The 18,592-nt window shown below is 43.0% G+C and overlaps 1 protein-coding gene across 15 annotated transcripts in view; it reads left to right on the top strand.

The window, feature by feature from the left end:
* The first annotated feature begins 4,457 nt into the window (after window positions 1–4,457).
* The window catches only part of SLC35F5 (solute carrier family 35 member F5), a 49,366-nt gene continuing 35,231 nt past the window's right edge, over window positions 4,458–18,592 (top strand). For 12 of the 15 annotated variants that reach the window (XR_009453861.1, XR_009453860.1, XR_009453859.1 and 9 more), the window contains exons 1-6: window positions 4,458–4,771; window positions 5,475–5,565; window positions 5,732–5,873; window positions 10,274–10,417; window positions 14,285–14,347; window positions 16,712–16,793. Coding sequence is in view for 9 of the 15 variants with exons in the window: in XM_059704648.1 (XP_059560631.1) it covers window positions 4,732–4,771; window positions 5,475–5,565; window positions 5,732–5,873; window positions 10,274–10,417; window positions 14,285–14,347; window positions 16,712–16,793 (562 nt within the window). In the remaining 6 variants the exon portion in view is untranslated. Of the gene's footprint in view, window positions 4,772–5,420; window positions 5,566–5,708; window positions 5,874–10,273; window positions 10,418–14,284; window positions 14,348–16,711; window positions 16,794–18,592 lie in introns of all 15 variants that reach the window. The other 3 variants (XM_059704644.1, XM_059704645.1, XM_059704647.1) reach the window with 3 other exon arrangements.

The following is an 18,592-nucleotide window of genomic DNA, read 5'->3' as shown; positions in this document are numbered from 1 at the left end:
TCTTGGCCATCTGTATTGTCTCCTTTGGAGAAGTGTCTATTTAGGTCCTTTGCCCATTTTTAAATTAGATTGTTAAGTTGTATAAGTTCCTTATGTATTTTATTAACCCTTTATCAGATGTATCATTGACAAATATGTTCTCTCATACAGTGGTCTCCCTTTTCACTTTGTTGATGGTTTCTTTTGCTGTGCAGAAGGTTTTTACTTTGATGTAGTCCCATTTGTTATTTTCTCCTTAATATCCTTTGCCCTAGGAGATGTATCAGCAAACATATTGCTATGAGAGATGTCAAATATTTTACTGCCTATGGTTTCTTCTAGGATTTTTATGTTTTCATGCCTTACATTTAAGTCTTTTATCCATTTTGATATTATTTTTGTGTATGGTATAAGTTGGTGGTCTAGTTTCATTTTTTTTTGCATGTATCTGTCCAATTTTTCCAGCACCATTTATTGAAGAGACTGTCTTGACTCCATTGTATGCTCTTGCCTTCTTTGTCAAATATTACTTGAGCATAATGGCTTAGGTCAATTTTTGGAGTCTCTGTTCTGTTCCATTGATCTATATACCTATTCTTGTGCAAGTACCAGGCTATTTTGATTACAGTGGCTTTGTAGTATAACTTGATAGCTGGTATTGTGATCCCTCCAACTTTGTTCTTCTTTCTCCAGATATCTGTGGTTATTCAGTGTCTTTTTTTGTTTCCTTATAAATTTTTGGAGTATTTGTTCTAGGTCTGTGAAATATGCCATTGGTAATTTAATAAGGATTGCATTGAATCTATAGATTGCTTTGGGTAGTATGGACATTTTAATGATGTTGATTCTACCAATTCACTGCCTAGCGTCACCTGGTAGGAGTCACAGAGAGATCTGCAGATGGCTACTACTTGTATTGGGCTTAGAAGTGCCCTGGTGAGGCAGGCTTGTGCTAGTACCGGGTTTTAGGCCTCTTATTGATAGGTATGGGGCACTCCGAAGTCAGCTGCTGCTTGTTTAAGAGATTTTAGGTAAGTCTGAAGCCTGAACCAGGAGAGGCCATTCAGCTAGAAAAGCTGTTGCAAACAGCTTTGGTGGGGCTGCAAATTAGATGGGGTGGGGCCTCAGGGAATCACCAGGGCACGTGAACAGTTTGAGCCACACTTATGGAAACTCAGATATGGCTGCCAGTCAGCTCTGGGACAGGGAAGGTCTCAGCATAGGAACAATGACACCTGCAAGCACCCATCTGGGAGGAAGCCACCCCCGAGGGTTCTTGCTCTAATGCCAGACAATCAGTTCCTCCCCTAATGTCCCAGGTTCCTTTCAAGCCATCATCCCAGAGTTGGACTTCAGAGGGATCAAGTCCGAGTAAGTCCATGCACCTGCCCTTTTAGGGGAACTCCCTGCGATTCCAGCAGCTTCTGTGCCACTCAGCCACAATCTCTGCTGGTTTTTATAGCCCAAAGTTATAGGGATTTCTCTTCCCAGCTCTGGAACCCTGGGCTGGGGGGTCTGGTGTGGGATGGGTCCCTTTGCTCCTCACAGGAGGCCCCCAGAGCCACATAACCCTCCTGAAAACAAAACAAAACAAAACACCACACATTGGTGTCAGGCCATCCCATCCATGCCTCTCCTCCATCCATGCCTCTGCCCCTCCTACTAGTCTCCATGTGCTTTCTTCTTTACTTCTCTAGCTGCAGGACTTCCATTCAGAGTTATTATAAGTTGCATTATTTATAAACATAACAGTATCAGCATATTGATAGAAGGGGAATTGGGGCAAAGTAGAGAATAATAATCCTCAAGATTACATTAACAAATTGTGGTCAGATTAAAAATTAGAACCTAGTGTTCCTGTTAGATACTGGGAGTTATTCATTATGCTATTACTAGAGGCCTGGTGCACAGATACATGCACCAGTGGGGTCCGTTGGCCTGGCCTGCGCTCTCTCGCAATCCGGGACCCCTCGGGGGATGTTGGATAGCTGGTTTTTGCCTGATCCCTGCAGGCCTGATCCAGACAGGAGGGAGCCCGATCCTGTGTGTTGAGCGTCTGTCCCCTGGTGGTCAGTCCGTGTCATAGCAATCAGTCGACTGGTTGTTTGTTCACTTAGGCTTTTATATATATAGATTTTTTCAGTTTACATATCATAAATGTAACAAAATAATTTAAACATAGTATTAGCCTGACACTTTAAAGAAAGTTAATGAAAGAATAAAACAGATGCTGAAATAATGTCATACAACCAAATTTTCCCTAACTAGTAATTCAAGTTGATGGTTAAGATTTTTCTATTTTACATGATAGATTTCTGAACGATTAGAGATACTTCATGCTGATAATTTACTGGATGAACACAAAAAGTCCATTGGCATGGTTTTGTCATTTGAATATGTATTCAATTTCAGAAAACCAAGGTTTAAAAGGTGACTACAGATGTAAGCAAATTTAATTTCTTCCCATCATCTGATAAAGATGTTACAAAAGTTAAGTTACAGAACGTTTTGTCTCGTTTTTGTTTTCTAAATATAAATTATTATGCTGGCCAAACCTTATTTCTTGTGGGATAGTCAAAAGATGGTTAAAAAAAAATCTATAATTACCATCATTTGTGGAGTTCTTACTATGGGCCACGATATATATCAGGATTACATATACATCAGGCACTATATATATATATATATATATATATATATATATATATATATATATACTAGGGGCCCGGTGCACGAAATTCGTGCACTGGGTGTGTGTGGGGGGGAGTGTCCCTCAGCCCAGCCTGCCCCCTCTCACATACTGGGAGCCCTCAGGCGTTGACCCCCATCACCCTCCAATTGCAGGATCGGCCCCTTGCCCAGGCCTGACGCCTCTGACAGAGGTGTCAGGCCTGGGCAGGGGACCCTCATTTCCCCCCATCACTGGTTCTGCCCCCAGCCCAGGCCTGATGCCTCTGGCCCAGGCGTCAGGCCTGGGCAGAAGACCCCCAGACCCATCCGATTGCTGGCTCTGCCCCTTGCCCAGGCCTGATGCCTCGGCCAGAGGCGTAGACCCCCATCACCCTCTGATCACCTGATCGGCCCCTTGCCCAGGCCTGATGCCTCCGCCAGAGGTGTCAGGCTTGGACAGGGGACCCCCATCTCCCCCCGATCACTGGCTCTGGCCCCCGCCCAGGCCTGAGGCCTCTGGCCCAGGAATCATGCCTGGGCAGGGGACCCCCATCTCCCTCTGATCGCTTGCTCCACCCCCCGCCCAAGCCTGACGCCTCTGACCCAGGCTTCAGGCCTGGGCAAGGGGACCATCATATCCCCCCAATCCTCGGCTCCGCCCCCCACCCAGGCCTGATGCCTCGGCCAGAGGAGTTGACCCTCATCACCCTCCGATCACCAATCACCGGATCGGCCCCTTGACCAGGCCTGAGGCCTCCGGCAGAGGTGTCAGGCCTGGGCAGGGGACCCCCAGCTCCCCGCGGTTGCAGGCTCTGCCCCTGCCCAGGCCTAACGCCTCTGGCCTAGGCATCCGGCCCGGGCAGCGGGGACCCGCAGCTGCAGCGGCCCCGCAATCGTGGGCTCCGCTTTAGGCCCAGGCAAGGGACCCATAGCTCCCGGGACTGCCAGCTTCGACCGTGCCCATCTCCCATCGCTGGCTCCACCCCTACTTCCTGCTATCACTGGCCAGGGCGGCAAAGGGGCCTGATTCTCCGATCATGCCCCAGGGCCGCCTTTGCCCTGCCCCCCAGCTCTTAGCTTCCCCCTGGGTTTCCGATCACTGTCAGTGGCAGGGGGCTTCTTCCTGCTTTCCCTTTCGCCTCCCTGCATTGTGCCTACATATGCAAATTAACCGCCATCTTGTTGGCAGTTAACTGCCAATCTTAGTTGGCAGTTAATTTGCATATAGCCCTGATTAGCCAATGAAAAGGGTATCGTTGCACGCCAATTACCATTTTTCTCTTTTATTAGTGTAGATATATATATATATTTATTTATTTATATTTATATTTATCAGGATTATATATATATATCAGGCACTATCATTATGCCCACTTCTCAAATGAGGAAACTGAGGGCCAGGGAGGTGAAGCTGCACAGCCTCTAACTCCAACAGCTGGGACCCAGTTTACACACTACAGGTTCCAGAAAGCAAAGATCCTCCCAAGCCACTTTGCTTTCAGGAATGTCAAGAGTTCCGGGCGGAACTTTGTAAAACAATTGACAGCTCTTGCCCTAGTCTGGGGTCAAGGGGCAGCTCGGCCACTCCCCCGGCCCTACGCTCCGCCCAGCCACGCCCGCCCGCTCCCCTCTCTCCTTCCACCGCGCCCCGCACCCCGTCTCCCTAACTCCGCTCTTCCTGGGCGGCCCCGCGCCCCTCCGCCAGCGCCCCGCTCAGCGCTGCGAATCACGTGGGACACACCCCCTAGTCCGCCACCGCCTCGCCGTGACGTAATCACGCGCCCACGCCGTGGGGCGGGGAGGGGGCGGGGCCGCGGGCGGCCGACCGGCTGGGGGTGGGGTCGGCACCGGGTCCAGCTCCCGGCTCCGCGGCCATCGCTGCCTGCGTGGTCCCCTCGCTTCGCCGCTCCGCGCCCTCCCGGGCCCCGTGGAGCCGGGCGGCGTCGGCAGCCTCGCTCGGAGGGCACCGCGGCTTCAGGGGCTGGGCCTCTGGCCGGCGCAATGCCGGGCGCCGCGACCGCTCCGTGAGTCCGAGGCCGTGGCCGTGGCGCTGGGCGGCGGCAGGGCCGGGCCGGTCCGCTCATGGTGCCGCCACGACGCCTCCGCTGGGCAGGAAGGCCAGGTAGGCGGGCAGGGCCCCACGACTGCGCCCTGGGCGGCGGCCGAAGCGCCGTTAACGGTCTGCCGGGCGGCCCGACGGGGAGGCGGGCGGCGGGTGCGACTCCGGCCGCCGAGGGAGCTGCCCGAGCGCCGCCACCTCGGGACATGGACGCTCCCCGGGAGGCGTCACTGCCCCACACTTGTGCCTCCGAAAAAGGAGGCGGGTTCCCCGCAACAGCTGTTTCCTCTCTGCTCCTGTGCGTTGCCATTTCGGTTTAAATGTCCAGATAGAGTGACGGGGTGGCGGAGGAGCCTTCCCCTTTACCACGTGAGCGCCTGGAAACGCGCCCCGGACTCACCACAAACGACTCCCTTTCGCCCGAACCCCGCTCGAGGTCGGGGGGCAGCGAAGCCGCGCAGAAGCCGCGCGTGCGGAGCCCTGTCCGGGGCGGGCTCCCCGCAGAGGGGGCGGGCTCGGTCGGTGCGGTTCACCGACGCCGTTTCCCGGGAGCGCCCGGCTGTGGTCTGTGCGCTGTGCTGCAGGTCGCTTTTTCATTTATTTTCTGTGCTTGGTGCCGTGTAATTCTCTGATGACAGCCTGAAGTCTGGGGAGGAGTGTCAGTCAGATTGGCCGCACTTGGGCATTTCCTTTCGTTTGCGCTCATTTTAAGGACGGGCACCGAAGGTGCGCTGACTCTGACTCTGAGCTCTTCGCCTCCCGTCAGGTGCGTTGAGTTCCTCGCCGCCGTTTAGACTCAGATCTGCCAGGTTTGCAGGCGCCGCTCTGGAGGACCTCGGCAAGGCCTGGAAGAGAAGGTAAGCCGAGCCCTTTAGTGACGCTGTGACATTCAGACTGCAGACTGGAACACGTGTCCGATGTGTCTGCCCTGCGAATTTTCTCGTTTTTTTGTTTTTTTTTTTATTTTTTTGTTTTTTTTTATTTTTGTTTTTTTTTAAAGAATCCTCTCTGTTTTCTAAACAGACTGCAAATGGTGTGTGTGTGTATCATGAACCGAATGAGCGCCCAGAGCAGTGGCTTCACGCAGCGCCGGCGAATGGCCCTGGGCATCGTCATTCTCCTCCTCGTGGATGTGATCTGGGTCGCATCCTCAGAACTCACTTCGGTACGTGGCGCTGGCCTTGGAACGATGCTCCATTGTCATGACAACATCCCTCTTCCTCTGTCGGATCGCTAGTCATTACTCTCTTCTCACGCTCACTGAAAGCGTTTTGAATATGGTTGAATTATTTATGTTTTCTTTGATACTGAATTAGAGTGAAGTTGAAGCTGAAAGGATACTCTTTGTTGTTTCATACAAGTTTCTTGTGTCTTTTAGGGGTTGTTAGAAAGCGAGTATATGCATGTTTTCTTAATATTTGAAGCTGTGTGTGTGTGTGTGTGTGTGTGTGTTTCTAAGTTCAGTTTATTTCTCTGTAAATGCTATTTTTAGGGGAACAACCATCTAGGATGCAAAACCATTTGTCACCATTTAGTAGAATGTAAGAATGCTTTTGGACAAATGAGTGAAAGTGATCAAAGTTGTAATATACAGCTCACTGTTGTGCACAGGCGTGATTGTTGCATTTACCTTTATCTGCTGATTCAAACATTACTATAAAAAGTACAGTGATTGCCTTTAGTTAAATTTTTTAAAAATATATTTTTATTGATTTTAGAGAGGAAGGGAGAGGGAGAGATAGAAACATCACTGATGAGAGAGAATCATTGTTTATCGGCCTCCTGCATGCCCCCTACTGGGGATGGAGCCTGCAACCTGGGCATGTGCCCTTGACTGGAATCCAACCTGGGACCCTTCAGTCCAATAGGCCGATGGAAGCTCTATCCAGGAGGCAAACCAGCTATGGCTGTATTTTTTTTTTTTTTAATTGAGACCTATTGGCAGTATCATGGTATTTTGAATTCACAAGCTAGTTTTTCTCTCTACTTGTGCAGTTTACTTTATTCTATTTGGTTAGTGATCCCTATAAAAAGACAAGCAATTTTATTTTCAGAAATTACTGTATTTAAACTTGCATGTTGCAATCACAAGGCTAATATACAAAAATTAACTAGCATTTATAAAATGGCCTGAAATGTCAGAAGAAGCCATTTGATACTACTGGTCATCTCACATCATAGCTAAGTAAATAGTTGCCATTGACATTGTATCTAATGAATAAATAAATTTTTAGTCTTTTTGGAATTTGGCTCTGGAGTAAAACAGGCCATTTATTTTTAACTCTTCTATACCCCTCACTCGTCTATAACCTTCTTTTTAGATTAATATTCTGTTTTAAATACAAAAAAGATCTCTTTAATATTGACAGAGAAATAAGCCTATCTTTAACATGTTAAGCGCCAGTAGTCACCAGTGACTGACACTATACTTTCTGTCCAGAAGACAAAACAGTCTGGGCGCTTAACCCAGCTGGGTGTTAAACTTTTGTTTTAGTTTTAAGTAGTTTGGTTTCTTATTTATCAGGCAAGAAAATTTACAGCAAAAGAGCACCTGATTAAATTATAATTTAGCAATCCATATCTAAGCAAAGTAAAAAACAAACACAAAAACTTGTCCCTATTTTTTTTGTGTGTGTCCCTATTTTTTAAAAAGTAAAATCTGTTACTAAGAGGATATTTTATAATTTCATTATCCAAGAGCATATGTAATGTGTCTGATTCTTCAGTACAAATATGCTTATCAAACTTTTGAAATTAAAAATTATATATGTAAAAAAAATAAAATCAGCCTGGCTGGTGTGACTCAGTTCAGTGGTTGAGCGTTGACCTATGAACCAGGAGGTCACGGTTCTATTACCCGTCAGGACACATGCCTGGGTTGTGGCTCGAACCCCAGTGAGGGGCATGCAGGGAGCAGCTGATCAATGATTCTCATCGTTGATGTTTCTAACTCTTTCTCCTTCTCCCTTCCTCTCTGAAATCAATAAAAAAATATTTCTTAAAAAGAAAATCAATCTTTTTATTATGGAAAACATCTAATATATACAGAGTAGAGAGAAGTATAATGAATTTTCATGTGCTCATCATTTACTTTTAATAATTGTCAAATTTTGCCGATCTTATTAACTTCTGATTTCATGTAAAAATTCTTTTATATTCATCTCAAACTGAAAATGACTTAATTTTTAAAAATATAATCACCATGCTATTAACATACCTAACAAAATTAACTACAATTCCTTAAATATGGATATCCAGTCCATATTTAAATTTCTTTGGTTATGTCAAGGACATCTTTTTAGTTTAAGATCTAAACAAAAGATCACACATTTCATTTGTTATAATTCTTAGGTCATTTTTATTCTTTTGCTGTATTCCCCTACGCCCCTCCCTTTATCATGCCATTGATTTGTTGGAGAAACTATCATTTTTCCTGTAGGATGGATTACACTGTCATTCTGTTTGGGGTGCTTTGGCAGAACCACCATAGGCTGTGTGGCTCAAGCAACAAACGTTTATTTCTCACAGTTATGGAGGCTCAAAAGACCATGGTCAAGATGCAGGCAGATTCTCCCTGGTGTGGAGCTGCTTCCTCGTTCTTGGTGGCAGTCTTCTCACTGTGTCCTCACAAGGCAGAGCTCTCTAGATTCTTTTTATGTGGAACTTATCTCATTCATCAGGGCTCTACCCACAGGCCCCACCTCCTAATATCACTATATTGGAGGTTAGTTAGGATTTTAACATGAATTTTGGGGGGACCCAAGCATTTAGTCCATAACACATTCTGGATTTGACTGATTGCGTCCTTGGGGTGTCATTTAACTTGCTCCTCTTTTTTATCCTATATAATAAAATCCTAATATGCTAAATGCCTGACTGTTCGACTGTTCAACCAGTTGCTGTGATGCGCACTGTCCACCAGGGGGCAGACACTCTGACCCATAGGTTAGCTTGCTGCTGGGGTCCAGCCAATCGGGACTGGGCGAGACGAGCCGGACTTGTCCTGGAGCCCTCCCGCGGTCCCTCTCCAGCCCCGATCATGCACTGGTGGGGTCCCTTGGCCTGGCCCATGCCCTCTTGCAATCCGGGACCCCTCAGGGATGTCGGACAGCTGGTTTCAGCCTGATCCCCGCAGGCCAGGCTGAGGGACCCCACCAGTGCACGAATCCATGCACTGTCCCTCTAGTTTCCTATAAAATGGTAGATAGGTGTACAGTCTTGATTTGATTCAGTTTCAGTATTTAGGAAAATATACCTTGGTAGTACTGGGCACTTCCTTGCATATCACAACATGAGGCACATAATGGCTGCAAGTCTTACCATGGGTAATGCCAATATGAGAACTATAAAGTTCCTTATCAACCTCTAAGTAATAGTTGAATATCCTTATGATTATTGCCCAGATAGGGTATTTCATTAGAAGTGGTAAAGTGGCGATTTTTCTAAGGGTCATTCCTTCTGCATTTATTAGCTGGAATTCTGTAAGGAAGACTTTTTCATAACTACTGTTTGGTTATCCTGAAACATGGTTTATAGAAAAAATGTTGGATAAATCTTGATTCTTTTCCTTTATCCATTTAAAAATAATGTTGCCTAGCAACTTCCAGTGGTAACTATTGAGGGTTTTTTGAGTATCTTTATACATTCATGGATTTTTGTATACTTGAAGCTTCAAACAGTTGTAGTTATTTCTTTTGACACTTAAAGTTTCCTATCTTTGACCACTAGCAGCCCCTTCATGTTGTCTCTAATACCCTTTTAACATGATCTCTTTAATCTTTAGCATCCTATCTGCTTTCTGGCACAAGATACCCCAGGCTCATCTGGTACATTTCCTGCCCTATACATGGATGTAGTCATTTCTTCAATAACGCATGGTTCAGATCACTATCTGGATTCTAGAAGTGCCCATTCCTCCAGTGTTGCCATTTTTTCTGGGTCTTTCAGTGCAGATAACTAAAACTTTTTTTAGGAAAGGAAACATCACGAGTCCATACTGATATTTCCAGTTTAAACAAAGATTACATATTTTGTATAATTTCCTAATAACTTTAAATTTCATGCAGTTTTCTTCATACACCATTCCATTTCATTGCCTGTTACTTTGGGATAACTGTTCAGGCAGCGCAAGAATAGTTTCTTTTAGGAAACTTCCATAACCTTTAAAATTGCCTGTCTCCTTTGCTATTCCCATGGTACCCTCTATACCCCTGTCATGGTTTTTAGCACGTTATGATGTGTGCTCTCCTTTCAGGAAAGCCTGTCTTATTTTTCTTTAGCTTCTAGCATAAATACTATTGCATAGTAGGTTTTCAGTGAATGTTGAACAGAACTTGTTTTTGCCAAGTTGTTCATGCTTTGTTTGGGTATATTATCCTTTTTTTTCCCCAAGGCAAATTCTGTATAATATTCAGAAATGAATCTAAAACATTTTATAATCCCTCTAGAGTTTTCTTTTTCAAATGAACTTTTAGAGTTAAAAATCATGTAATGGCTTTGTTTTATTGAAGATAAGTAATTAGGTTTAAAGTCATCTCATAGTTTATGTAACTTTTTTCTCTCTAGTATGTTTTTACTCAGTACAATAAACCATTCTTCAGCACCTTTGCAAAAACATCGATGTTTGTTCTGTACCTTTTGGGCTTTATTATTTGGAAGCCATGGAGACAACAGTGTACAAGAGGATTTCGAGGAAAGCATGCTGCTTTTGTAAGTTTTCAATTTTAAATGTTTGTTGGAGACAGAAATAGTTTTTCAAAGTTTAAAGATGTATTAGTTTCTTGAAGGACAGTCCAATTTTCAGTTGTTCAGTTAAGTGAGTGAACATAGCATATTATAAGAAAAACCTACTTTTGTCCAAAACTTTAAATGTATTCTTTTAATCACCTTCGTATCAGAATATCTTGTGAGAAATCAAAGGTATATAATCACCCTCTTTTCTTTATCTCATGACATCCTCTGAGTTGTTAAACATTTTTGAACTAGCCTAAATCATTTAATGTGGAGATGATGATGAAAGTAAGGAAGAAGAAGAATATCTGGCTCTCTGATCTTTTGTAGATTGGATGATTATCATCTAATTGGTTATACCATTGATTGTAAAAGCAAAATTATTCAAGGTTTATTTGTTAAAATGAAAATAGCATATTTCAGGGCATGTTTCAGATGTTTGGCTAATCAAATTATGTTCTTCCAGTGCTGATTCATAGAAATAGAAACTGAAGTTTTGAGAATGAAGAATATAACACTGTCTCAATTTTTTTTATTCTCTCCCCTTTTCTTTTTAAAATTGTGGTAAAATATACATAACATCAAATTTATCATTTTAACCTTTTTTAAAAATATATTTTATTGATTTTTTTACAGAGAGGAAGGGAGAGGGATAGAGTGAGAAACATCGATGAGAGAGAAACATCGATCAGCCGCCTCCTGCACACTCCCTACTGGAGATGTGCCCGCAACCCAGGTACATGCCCTTGCTATTCCCATAGTACCCTCTATACCCCCGTCATGGTTTTTAGCACGTTATGATGTGTGCTCTCCTTTCAGGAAAGCCTGTCTTATTTTTCTTTAGCTTCTAGCATAAATACTATTGCATAGTAGGTTTTCAAATAGCAAAATTGTGGTAAAATATACATAACATCAAATTTATCATTTTAACCTTTTTTTAAAATATATTTTATTGATTTTTTTATAGAGAGGAAGGGAGAGGGATAGAGTGAGAAACATCAATGAGAGAGAAACATCGATCAGCTGCCTCCTGCACACTCCCTACTGGAGATGTGCCCGCAACCCAGAATCGAACCTGGGACCCCTGAGTCTGCAGGCTGACGCTCTATCCACTGAGACAAACTGGTTAGGGCTTAACCATTTTTTTCTTTTTCCCTTTTTTGTGGGAGATTATATATATATAAAACAAAAGTTCCTATTTAAAACATTTTTATTTTATCTTTAAAATATATTTTTATTGATCTCAGAGAGGAAGGGAGAGGGAGAGAGACATAGAAACATCAGTGATGAGAAAGAATCATTGATTGGCTGCCTCCTGCATGCCCCTTACTGGTGATCGAGCCCGCAGTCGGGGCATGTGTCCGTTACTGGAATTGAACCTGAGACCCTTCAGTTTGCAGGCTGACGCTCTATACACTGAGCCAAACCAGCTAGGGCAATTTGAAACATTTTAAAAAGTATATAGTTCAGTGGCAGTAAGTATTTTGCTGTGCAAACATCACCACTATCCACTCCAGAACTTTTTCATCATTCCAAACAGAAACACTGCCTATTAAACAACTCCCATGTCCCTCCTCCTTTCCTTCCCTGGTTAGTACTGTTTTACTTTCTGTCTCTGTCACTCCCATTCTTTTGTCTGCCATTTTTTTTGTGTAGGTTAAAATACTATTATATTTTGTCTTATCTAATGAGTACATTCTTGAGAAATACAGTCATTTGATTTTTATCAGGGGCTTTTCAGTAACTTTTGAGGTAAAGCCTGGAAGTATACACTTATATGTGCACAAAAATTTAACTTTTATGAAAAAAAGTGTGTGCATATATATTATTTTTAAGAGGAATATATAGACATTATAGAAACATATATATATTATAGTATTACATGTAGGGATGTTATATGTATATGAATACATGTACATTATCAAAAATTTAGAAAATATAGTCAAAAAATAATAAATTCTACTATTCAAGGAATAATTCTACCATTCATTGACAGTATTTTGGCATATATCCTGCAGTTTTTTTTCATGTGTGCATTTGTTTCATTTTTCACAAAAGTGAAATTTACTGTTATGTCCTGTTTTATAACTTGTTATCATGAACAACTTTCTATGTAATTTAGTATTACTAGAACATTCTTTAATATTAAAGATTTTTTGAATGTAGTAGTGATAAATATTCATTGTTGAAGACAAATTATAGTAACAAGAAGAACAAGAATAATTTATCCACAATCTCACCATTCTAAGGCCACTATAAATATTTGATATTTTCTATAGCTATATATTTATGTAATAATACTTAAAATTATTTATAGCAGAAATAAGTTTAGTCTTATAGTTATACCTAACTTATATCTCCGTTAGCAGTATATGAGATTGAATCCTTACCAAAACTCTAACATTCGCCAACTTGATTAAGTGATCAGTGGCATCTTGTTTAGTATGCATGGTATGGGTTACTCTTTCATATATTTGTTGCACAATAGAATTCTTTTATCAGTTGTCTATATGTCTTGTCCATTTTTCTACATTGACTTTTTCTTATTGATATACAAGCATTCTTAATAGCATGGGCTTTGTATTTGAATCTTGTTCTGTCACTGCTGATTGTTTGACCTTGGGCAAGTTATTTAACCTCTAGCGACTAAGCAAGGATAATGATAGGGTAGCTGTGGGTATGAATAAAAGCCTGCTTATACACCACTAGCACCGTGCTTCTCAGAACGTGGTCCAGCCGCTGAGATCCATTTAGGGAATTCTTGATTAATACTGTTATCATGATAATACAAAGATGTTATTTGTCTTTTTGACTAACCACTCACTTTCCTTCCCTTGCTAATCTGAAATATTATAATAGTACTAGAGGCCCAGTGCATGAAAATTCATGCTCTTGGGGGAGGAGGGGGCCCTTAGCCTGCCTGCACCCTCTCGCAGTCCGGGACCCCTTGGGGGATGTCCGACTGCCGGCTTAGGCCCACTCCCCGCAGGGCTAAGTCACCAGTCAGACACCCCTCTCGCAGTCCAGGAGCCCTCACTCCTTACCGCCTGCCTACTTGCTGCTCCTTAGTGCTGCCTCGGAGGTGGAAGAGGCTCCTGCCACTGCTGCTGCACTCACCAGCCCTGAGCCTGGCTTCTGGCTGAGCAACGCTCCCCCTGTGGAAGCACACTGACCACCAGGGGGAAGCTCCTGCATTGAGCATCTGCCCCCTGGTGGTCAGTGTGCACCACAGCAACCAGTTGTTCCATGGTTTAATCAATTTGCATATTAGGCTTTTATTATATAGGATTGTGAAAGGAGCATACATTTTGGAGTTAGACTAACTTGGGTTTAATCCTAACTCTTGTTACTTAGATAAAATCTCTCAGTCTCAGTTTCTTTAAAATGAAGATAATACCAACCTTGCATGGTTGAATACTGACCATTAGCTGCTATTATCAACACTAATAAAAGAGAAAAATGGTAATTGGCGTACGACGATACCCTTTTCATTGGCTAATCAGGGCTATATGCAAATTAACTGCCAACTAAGATTGGCAGTTAACTGCCAACAAGATGGCGGTTAATTTGCATATGTAGGCATCAATGCAGGGAGGCGAAAGGGAAAGTAGGAAGAAGCCCCTGGCAACTGACAGTGATCGGAAACCCAGGGGGGAGCTAAGAGCTGGGGGACAGGTGCCTTTGACTGGGCACTAGTTGTTATGTGGAACAACTGGTGCCCCTAGTTGTTAATAATAGTTATATTATTATATATCTACTCTGGTTTTTCTATTCTTTTAAGCTGTGACTGACACTAGTCCTACTTTATCGCAAGTTTAATTGAATTTTTTGTCCTGTTATCTGTAGTTTGCAGATGCTGAAGGTTATTTTGCTGCTTGCACAACAGATACAACTATGAATAGCTCTTTGGTAAGTGCTTCTTTTTTTGTCAGGAATGGAGCAGAGGGAGGTGAGACGTAGTGGGAAGGACTGAATAGCTTTGAACACCAAAGCTACATTAGAATATATATAAATATTGGGTGCCCTCCATGATTATTTTAGCTTGGTACTCTTTCTTTAGGGACACCGGGAGCCAAAAAATAAGCAATTCAACTACTACAGGGAAGAGAGGGGGAGGGAAATAGTTAAGAAGTGAAAATAGTGATGGGCAGCCCTTTGTTTCTTAAAAGCTTTGTTACTTCGTGTTTATTATTATACTAGAGGCCCAGTGCATGAAATCCGTGCACTCGGGGGGCGGGGGGCCCAGCCCGGGAGCCCTTGGGGGATGTCCGACTGATGGCTTAGGCCTGCTACCCATGGGGAGCAGGGGGCAGCTGCTGTGTTGAGCGTTTGCTCCCTGGTGGTCAGTGTGCATCAATTATATAGGATTATTATCACTTAGAAACACATGTATTTGCTTGGCACTGAGAATTTTTAAGGAGATTTTTCATTAGTCCCATAAATTTTTTAAGAGTGCTTGATCTGTATTAAGCACTTGTTTTTTACTCTGGAAATATAGTTTACATTCTAGTAGTGAGAGCATAAGTTTGGAAAGGAGAAGGAGACAGATAATAAGCAGATAAAGTAATGCATTTACTTATATTAGGCATTTATAATCTCTTTGGAGAGATAATATATTAAAATATTTATTTAGACCATCACTAAAACATTTTTTTGTTTTTACTAAAACGTTTTTTAATGTATTGTTCAAAATGTGGCATTTTGTCTGAGAAGAATTTTAAAGTTGCTCTAAAATTTAATACAAATTTATATGCATTAGCTTGGTTTTTTGTTTGTCCGGCTTCTAGAACTACATTTGTATTCAGGGTAGGTTACAAGGTGCTGTGAAAAGTTTTTGAAGTTTAGGGAAAATGTCATCTCATTTCTCTGGGATCATAAGCATCAACAAAGTATTATCAGTTGTCTCTTTCAGTGTAGAAAGCAGAGCTAAGATGGCAGCCTACTCTTCTAACTACTCTTCTACTAATTTTTTTAAAAAAAATATTTTATTGATTTTTTTTTTTTTACAGAGAGGAAGGGAGAGGGATAAAGAGTTAGAAACATCGATGAGAGAGAAACATCGATCAGGTGCCTCCTGCACACCTTCTACTGGGATGTGCCCACAACCAAGGTACATGCCCTTGACCGGAATCGAACCTGGGACCTTTCAGTCTGCAGGCCGACGCTCTATCCACTGAGCCAAACCGGTTAGGGCTCTTCTCCTAATTTTTGCTATTATCTTTAAGATGGATATGTCAAATCATTCTAGGCCAAATGCTGTAATGAAAAGTTCAATGTAACAAGAGACTACATCTATTTCCAGATTCTATAGTCTCTTCATTTACTGAATAATTTTTATTGGTGGAGTTCTATACCAGGAGTTAAAAGAGAAATCAAAGATATAAAACACAATTTTATGTTAATTTAAGAAACAGCTTGGTTGGAGAATTGTTTTTTAAATATGGATTATCTGAACAATTTTTGCAAAAACAGTTGAGGAATTTAAAACGACTTAAAAATATCGATCTTTAGAACATGTTAGACAAACCTGGCTTAATTCTGTTGTCTACCCCTGGGTTATTATATCTCAGCTTGTAGAAAAGTTATTTAAAATACCATTTTATAAGGTAGTTTCAAGGGCTGATGAGAAATGTATGTTTAACTGCTCTGGACTTGGTACCTGGTACATAGCAAGAACTGGTAAGTTGTAGCTTTTTTTTTTTTTCGTATCTATTAATGCTAAAAAAGTTTTCAGGAATTTTTGGTTTTAGTTGAATCTTAAGTAATAAGAGAAAACAACTTGGCAAACATATATACATATTATATAGTTGATTATCTGTTCACTGTCTGCCTTCCCCTTTGGACTATATGATCACTGAGGACACTTCGTTCACTCTTATATTCTCAGGAAGTAGGACAGCACCTGACATAGTGGGACTCAACATGTATTTATTAAAATAACGAGTGAAAAGGAATGGGAGGTAATCTGTTAATTGAGAGATGGGTCTGCTTTTATGACATTTAAATGTTAAGTATTATAAGATACCAATGCGGTATTATTACACTTACAAACTTGAAACTGGTTCTTTTCTGTCATTGTACCTATGTGCATCATTTGAGTTTCTCCTTTAAGTCTTGAAAATGCATTTTGGGTAAATTATGCTGTAAAAACATGGTGGTGAACAGCCATGTTTTGAGTGGTATCTGTGCCTACAAACCATCCACTTAAATTTTACCACTATATCAGCTATTACGTATTTGTTTATGTTTGTTTCTGTTTCTGGTATGTTTCAGAGTGAACCTCTGTATGTTCCTGTGAAATTTCATGATCTTCCCAGTGAAAAACCTGAGAATACAAATATTGATACTGAAAAAAGTAAGCAAAATTTAGAATTTCATATCTTGGATATGGGTGGAAATCTTAGCTTCATTCAAGCCATCCCGAAACTTAGTGATTTTTGAGATCACTTGACAGTTGTCTGTTCAGGTGGTATTGGCTTCGCCGCCTGTAGTCTTCCAGAAGTATGACTGGAGTTTTTATTAATTCAACTGGAAATAATTTCCAAATACCAGAAGTCTCTGTGCTTTATATATATACTTCTTTTCTTAATGAACAATATTCTCTTCAACCATGCCATCAAAAAAACTTGATAGCCAGTTATAGGAATTTTGCTGGTTCTGTGAATTTAGTAAAGAATGCCAGCTTCAACATAAGGCACAGTATTTATCCATAATGTTCTTTTGCAACGAATGGCCCTATAGAGGAATATTCTGTATTCTTGAATGGAAACTAATTCTCATAAATTGATTATCTATGAGGGAAAATCCAAAGTTTTACTATAAATGCTAAAATAATAATCTAATCTAATAAAAGAGAAACATGCAAATTGACTGTACCTCTGCTATGCCCAAGCCACGCCCACCAGCCAATCAGAGCGACTATATGCAAATTAACCCAACCAAGATGGCGGCTGGCAGCCACAGAGCTGGAGCAGGCAGGAGGCTTGGTTGCCCCGGCGATGGAGGAAGCCAAGCTTCCCGTCTGCTCTGGCCGGCTGTGGCCTCCATTCAAGGCAACAAAGTTTCAATTATAGAAGATAAATAAATCCCAGATACCTGCTTCCAACCAGCCTCCACTGGGAGCTTGGATGGCTGGGGGGTGTGGCCAGACTGCAAACAGCCATCAGCCCCTCACCCAGGCTGGCCAGGCACCCCAGCAGGACCCCCCCACCCTGAAGGGGGTGTGGCCAGCCTGAAAACGGCCCTCAGCACCTACCCAGGCTGGCCAGGCACCCCAGCAGGACCCCCCCACCCTGAAGGGGGTGTGGCCAGCCTGAAAACGGCCCTCAGCACCTACCCAGGCTGGCCAGGAACCCCAGCAGGATGCCCCTCCCTGAAAGGGGTGTGGCCAGCCTGAAAACGGCCCTCAGCCCCTCACCCAGGCTGGCCAAACGCTCCAGCGGGGTTCCCCCACCCTGATCCGGGACACCCTTCAGGGCAAACCAGCCGGCCCCCACCCATGCACCAGGCCTCTATCCTATATAATAGAAGGGTAATATGCAAATTGACCTTAACAGCAGAACAACTGGGAATGACTGGTCACTATGACACACACTGACCACCAGGGGGCTCAATGAAGGAGCTGCCCCCCTGGTGGTCAGTGCACTCCCACAGGGGGAGCTCTGCTCAGCCACAAGCCAGGCTGATGACTGCCAGTACAGCAGTGGTGGTGGGAGCCTCTCCCGCCTCCTCAGCAGCGCTAAGGATGTCCAACTGCAGCTTAGGCCTGCTCCCCGCTGGCAAGTGGACATCCCTTGAGGGCTCCCGGGCTTCCAGAGGGATGTCTGACTGCCAGCTTAGGCCCAATCCCCTGGGGAGTGGGCCTAAGCTAGCAGGTGGTCATCCCTCGAGGGATCCCAGACTGCGAGAGGGCACAGGCCGGGCTGAGGGACTCCCCCCGAGTGCACAAATTTTTGTGCACCAGGCCTCTAATCATACTATAATCCTGAACTAGGCAGTTGTGTATATATACAGTTGCAGAAATCTTGTTTGAATATTGGTTGTACCTTAAACCTTTAAAACATTTTTATAGATGTAAACGTTTTTTTCTGTTTACTTTTTGAATGAGCAAAGCTGCCTCAGGTGATGATATAAATGGTTTTTCTTTGACTGTTC

This window comes from Myotis daubentonii, chromosome 7 (genome assembly GCF_963259705.1).
Source record: "Myotis daubentonii chromosome 7, mMyoDau2.1, whole genome shotgun sequence".
In the NCBI taxonomy this organism is placed as follows: Eukaryota; Metazoa; Chordata; class Mammalia; order Chiroptera; family Vespertilionidae; genus Myotis; species Myotis daubentonii.
This window is presented reverse-complemented; position numbering and strand designations above follow the sequence as displayed.